Source organism: Sinocyclocheilus anshuiensis, unplaced genomic scaffold (genome assembly GCF_001515605.1).
Source record: "Sinocyclocheilus anshuiensis isolate Anshui unplaced genomic scaffold, SAMN03320099.WGS_v1.1 scaffold627, whole genome shotgun sequence".
Classification (NCBI taxonomy): domain Eukaryota; kingdom Metazoa; phylum Chordata; class Actinopteri; order Cypriniformes; family Cyprinidae; genus Sinocyclocheilus; species Sinocyclocheilus anshuiensis.
The window spans coordinates 3,199,052-3,205,820 of NW_015549703.1; the positions used below are offsets into that span (position 1 = coordinate 3,199,052).

Genomic DNA, 6,769 nt, shown 5'->3' on the forward strand with positions numbered 1-6,769 from the left:
AAGTTATGAAGAACAAGGGTCAACACTGTAAATATTGACTCATTATATTTTTTTGCCAATAAAAGCCTTTAAAACTTATGATATGCTTATCAGTTTTTCAGTATACCATAGAAACATGTGGAAAAATAATTTACAAATACTGAAGCAGCAAACTTTGCAAAACACAAAATTTATGTCACTGCCAAAACTTTTGGCCATGACTGTATATATGTATGTGTGTGGGTGTACATACACAAATGTATATAATAGTGCTGTCAAAATTAGCGTGTTAACGCAGGCAATTCTTTTTTTTCAGTTTAACGCGTTAAAAGTATTTAATACAATTAACACAGGGGCGGAGCTAGGGTTGGCCACCCCACTCACAACTGCTGTTTCTGTCACTGTTTTTCTTGAGAAGTACTGACTGCATTTATTCAGTCGCTAAGAACGTCTTTACGATCACATCAAACGGGAGACGTTTCAGACGTGCCCTCTAACTTCACCTCTGCGAGGTGCGAGTCAAACGAGCGCGGGAGCGGTACTGTGCTCGTAGCTCGTGCTCTTCAATTGCACGCACAAAGGCGCCATCACCCACTGTACCCTGTATCTTTTCATATCAAAGCGCGAATTAAACTACGTGCACGCAATGTAATGGTCAGTTAAGTCACGAAGTTACCAAAAAGGCAATTAAAGCTGCCTTAAAACTGTGCATGCATGTATATATTATATATGAGTCAAATTTAAGCACATGTTTCTGAAATGGTTTTCAAAACTGTCCTGGAGCAGCCCAGCACTGTCTCCCTCATCTAACACACCCGATTCATTAGTAGAGGCTTCAAGACCTGAAGTGGGTCAGAAAAGGTAAAGAGATTTGAGAGAAAATACGATGTGTGTCAGATCCGCGTCATGTTCAGCAGCGGCAGCTCTTAAAGAAACAGCAGCCAAAACAACCTAATAACCAGCTGCTGTGATGTCTGTTAATCAAAGAAGAAAAAAAAAAGAGGAAATCAATAACTTTTAAAGCTTTAAGAATTCATCTATATTTAATTTAGAATTTAGCATTTGATAACTTAAATTTCTGTATATTTCTGCTGAAGGGCACAGGTAAATATTACATTTATTATAATGGGTTTATGTGAAGATTGTTTTAAGTTCACTTAAATTAGAAGTAATTTTTTTTAAGTCTAATTAATGTTCAAATTGATATCTCTCAATTATACTGTAATGTTGAATGGCTATAGTCAATGGTTAAATATTAAAGGGAAGGCACTCTGAGGAAGGCTTTGTAGCCGAAACGTTTGTGTCTTTTACCATCAATGATGAATGTAAAATAAAACGTAAAAAGAAGAATGTTCTCGTGAGTGCAGATCATGGTCTCCTATATTAAATATTAGGGGGAAAAACAATTTTATAGAGACATCATCAGTAATATTGGTGTCAGTGATATTGGTCTTCAGTCATAAAAAAGATGCCATTAAACAAATATTAAAAATATACTGTCTTTATATTGTTTGTACATTAATTTGAAGATTGAATGTAAAATTATTGCAATATAAAAGTATATTTAAAAACTTGAATGTTAGGTGGGATTAATCGCGATTAATTTCAGAAACAACGTGCGATTAATTAGTTAATTTTTTTAATCGATTGACAGCACTAGTATATACACAAACACAGTACTGTATATATCTACTATTTAAAAGTTTGGGGTCAATAAGATTAGATTTATTTATTTATTTTTATTTATTTATTTATTTTAAAAATAAATTAATACTCTTATTGAGCAGAAATGCACTGATCAAAAGTAACAGTAAAGACTACTGTCTACCTATGGACTTATATTTTCTTTCAGTTGCTGTTTTCCTGTCTTCTGTTCTAGTTTAGTTCCTGTGTGCCCTTATTTGGTTATGTTCCTGTTTTTGTTTAGTCATTATTAGTTAACCTCCATTCACCTGTGTCTACTTAATCACCCTCATTATCCTGTGTATAGGGCCCACGTGGCCTCACTCTGGTGGGCATGGGAGTAAGATGACACCCCCTACTCTGGTTCTCCGTAACCATGAAAGCTGAGCTCCAAGGGACTTTTCGAGTGACGCAGGTCCCGAGTACCCGACACCCCGGTGGGCATGGGAGTAAGATGACGCCCCCTACTCTGCTTCTCCGTAACCATAGTTGCCCTGACAACTACATTGTTACACAAACTAATCTATTTCAAATAAATATATTCATTCAAATGTTATTTTCATTAAAGAATTATGAAAAAAAATATTGTTTTACAAGTTTCTACAAAAACGTTTTTCACACAACGGTTTTCAACATTGATCACAAGAAATGTTTCTTCAGCACCAGATCAGCATTTACAAACATTTCTGAAGGATCATGTGACACTTAAGACTGGAGTAGAGGCTGCTGAAAAATAAAAATATATAAAAATAAAATTGTAATAATATTTAGCAAAATTACTGTTTTTACTGTATAGTCTTACTGTTTAATGAAATGTAGTCTTGTGAGAATAAGACTTTCAAAAACATAAAAACAAATTACAAACCCCATACTTTTGGTAGAAATTGTAGTGCAATTAATACACATTTCTCTACTTAATCCATACTGTATATTTATATACAGTATGGATTAAATCTGCATTTAATTCTGAAAGGGAGGATGTATGCCATAATGATTCAATTCACTATTCATCTTCACAATGTTAAGAAAATCAGAAATTTGATGCAATAGAAAACTTTCTAATAAATAATCAACCAGCTATTGGATTCCTGTATTGATTTGTTGAACTTGAATGCATTTCAACTCATATCTTATTGTAGCCTTCTAAGGCTGATGGTACATGGGGCAACTTTTTGAGCAATGTTGCCAGCAACGGGCAACCAGATGAGACACAGGGCCCATGACCGATCTAAAGTATTCAGATAGATATTTGTTATCAATTCTCAATGAGAAAGTGCCCAAGCAACATTGCTCAAAAAAAGTTGCACCTTGTATCATCAGCCTAAGAGGCTCAGCAAGTCTCAGCACAAGCAATCACAAAAAAAAAAAAAAAAAATTACCTGGCAGTTTGTCATACTATAAATGAGAAACATAACTGTCCACCAAACAGAGCCATAGGTTTTTGCAGAAGTAATGGAAAGCATTTCCTCTATGAAACAAAGGCCTATTAATTGTGATAGATAGCACCTACTGAATGCATCATTTTGCTGTTTTGCTGTACCATGCTACTTCTTTGAAAGTAACCCATTAGTCTTTGTGGCAGCCTGCATTCTGCTCCCAATTTAATAATGACTCAAACTTTGTTTAATTAAAAGAGTCTGTCACCACTTCTTACAAATTGCGTTTGTTTTTCAGCTCATCTTAGCTGCTCTAAAATAGAACGTGACTATAGAGGTTTTCCAAAGATTAATACCTTTGCAGCATGCAGACAGTGTAATCAGTTAAAACTGGGGTTTAGGGAAATAAATACATGCTAATGAATAATTTGGGGGCATAAGTTTCTACCCACGAAGACAGGCAGAGAGTAATGTGAGAAAACATGTCAGATGCAATCCAAAACAAAAGTGTGCAATACATTCAGGCAAAACCTAAGACAGAGAAAGGGAATTCATCTAATACAAAAAAGTGAAAGTGCGCAATTACAGGCTTTGCTACATTTACTGCTTTCATTTGCTTTAGGGTGAACAAAAAGAAAAAAAAAGTTATGCAACTCTTGCCGCTTCTGACGCTGCCAATATGAGTGAATTCTCTATGATCCCTAGAATTACAGCTTTTGGGCAATGGTTAGAGCTGTAATTTGAATCATACGGCAGGCCTAAAGTGTGTGATTAAAAATTGCGTCAAATCAAATGGATATCTTCCAAGACAGCCTTTATTATCTTGGTCTATATAAAGCTAAATCAATCAAACTTCACCACTTCTCTAACACGGAGATGTACGTTTACGCTCCTCAGGGAACCAAAATTTGGTCTTTATTCTCATACCATGATGGGTTTCCTAGGGCTAAACGGAAATTGTTAAATCTATTTTGACAAAATGTCTTGAGTTATCTGTCTTTTCCCTTCTGAAGCAATGTAGCTCTAGACTCGCAGCGACAGGTTTGACTATTGACAAAGTCTGATATATTTCACAACTAATTTTGTACTGGCCTTTTTGACTTAAAGAGAACATCGGACCAATATGTAAAGTGACTAACAACAGTTTTGTATTAACCAGACATTTAGGGATGGTAAAATTAAATACTGGCCAAAAATCACATATTGGTTAAGCAATCTGTGAGCAAAACAGAAATAACATAATAAATGTGTGTTGACTTTCTTTTAATATATGAAATAAGTACAGATACAAAACAAACAGGAAAAATGGGAATATCCAATTCTGAGTATGGTTATCTTATTCAATTGCTAACAGGCTATCTTTTCGAAATCCAAAGGCAAAATCCTTGCAAACATTGACAAATCTATTAACCAGTTATTTTTCAGAAACACTCATTGTTCCAGCCTGGTATCTTTTAAATACAAGTTTGTTTCCTGATAAATCTGGTAAAATTGCAGCCAGCAGCTAACCAGCTAAACAGATGGTATGTGGGCATGCCACGTGAGACTAATTTATACATTTTTTACCGGTTTTGATTTTCACTTATTTTTTCTTATAAATGTGCTCCTTATGGTTTATGTTGCCACAGCAACAAAGTACAGTAATTTAATTTTAAAAAATCACAAACACAAACATTAATTAGAAAAACAAACACAGAAATTATCAGCCTTATGCCATCAAATCAACATGTACTGTATGTCTCCAATTTCTTAAGGTTAATGGTGTAGTTAACCTTTGACCCAAGCCTGACTACTGAAGAGGGAATTAGGCACTCTATCACTTACCCATGACTGCTAGAGCCGTGGCTTTAGTTAAGTCCCTCTTCATGCTTTCAATGACCTCAAAGCCACTACCGTCCAGATTGCACCTGTTGATAGTACCATTAGCAGAACTGATCCAATACATCTTCCCAGCGGGAAAGTCAATCGAAAGTCCTGAGGGAAAACAAAAATCAGTTAAAAACTGTTATTTGGAGTGCTGGTGTGGAGTCATTACTTTAAAATATACCTTACATATCCTATAACTATATATGTATCTGAACGTGAGATGATTCTTTATAGCTTGAAATATAGTTGTGACCTCTTTGTGACACTCTGAATCACTAAAATTCATCTCTCTCTTAAACCTGTTTCAAAAGTGGAAATGGCTAGAGTTTGACAGAGTGGTAAAATTGATTGTGACAAGTGAAGGATATTTCAATTGAGCGTCAGGACAGCTCTGACTGAGAGGGGCTAGTAGACACCCAACAACAACAACTGACTTTCAACTCTCAGGCATCTTCTCCAAGACTGCCGTTGAAATAAAAGAAGCATGTGCTTTGCTTATCAATGAACGCACAGGTACAGGGATATAAAAAGGAACTATATTTAGGCTTGAGGATGGGAACTGTGTAGATGTTCCATTAAAAAAAAAAAGTCTAAAGTACTACTATTCTGCTGTGTATTAAAAAGTAAACTTTTTTATTAGCTTTTGAAATAGACTGATGAAATCAAAAGGCCAGGGAGATTTTTCCATTAAAGTAACTGTTACGCATAAACGTTGTAAAGCAACCTGTTAAATAGCAATTTTCTCAGGGTCCTGACTTTGTAAGGCTGTGGATAGGAAATGTAATATATATATATATATATGAAACTTATATTCTGAAAGTTGCTTGAATTCAGCCACAGTTTGTAGCAACTCAAGTTCAAGTTCACAATGGTTATATTTAAAATGAATTAATTTGTGCTATTACTCTACTGTAGGTCAAGACTATGTTGGGGTGACTAATCAGACATCTCTTCTCAAGGACAAATGACCACAGTTGTGGCCAATTACAATAGAGTCTGAAATGGAATTTGCTGGCTGTTTTAAATAAAAGTTATATAAAATCGTTTTTCTTTATAAGTGGAAATAAGATCGCACTCAAAATATGTATTTTGTACATTGAAGGTCAAAAGGAAATTGTAAGGCATATAAAGCATGATTTTCTCCTCAGAAATCTAATTAAATAGGAGTACAAGTGTTCTATTTCAACAAAGTACAAATTTCTAAAAATAAGACTTAAGTATATAAATGAAGTACAATTCCTCTTGTATTTTAAACTCCTGTCATTAGATTGGCAAAGGAATCAAACATACCAACTGGTTCTCTCTGATTTTGATGAAGAACCTTCCTATTGCTTCCATCCATATTGGCTACATTTATTGTGTTTCCATCGGTCCAGTAGATTTTTCTAGACCATGACACAAAGCAAATTTTAGGAAAAACATCAGTCATAGTAATTCTCATGGTTTGTATTTAAAGGCATAGTTCACCCAAAAATGAAAATTCTGTCATTAATTACTCACCCTCATGTCGTTCCAAACCCGTAATCCAAGCTCTATCATTGCAGTCAGCAGGTGTTGCAGTGCTTCAGTCCAAAATAAGTGAAATAAAAAGCGCCCATCCATAAAAAAAAGTGTCTCACACGGCTCCGGGGGGTGAACAAAGGCCTCCTGTATCAAATCGATGCGTTTTTGTAAGAAAAATATCCATGTTCAAAACGTAACAATCACTTTAATCTAGCTTGCGCTCACTGCTGTAAACGGAAGCAGTTCCGGGCAGATGACGTATGAGGGTATACCTTAAGTATAACAGTAGTAAACTAAGTACACAGCTAGTTTACAACAATATTTTTAGCTTGTACTGCAACTATACTAAAAGTGAACTTAAA

At 35.0% G+C, this 6,769-nt stretch overlaps 1 protein-coding gene across 1 annotated transcript in view; it reads right to left on the reverse strand.

Moving 5' to 3' along the window:
• Positions 1–6,769, reverse strand: part of LOC107660661 (low-density lipoprotein receptor-related protein 1B-like) — a 249,544-nt gene that overhangs the window by 96,593 nt on the left and 146,182 nt on the right. The window contains exons 32-33 of the mRNA XM_016450048.1: positions 6,195–6,289; positions 4,863–5,012 (exon numbers count right to left, since the gene is read on the reverse strand). Of these exons, the coding sequence (XP_016305534.1) occupies positions 4,863–5,012; positions 6,195–6,289 (245 nt within the window). The remainder of the gene's footprint in view (positions 1–4,862; positions 5,013–6,194; positions 6,290–6,769) is intronic.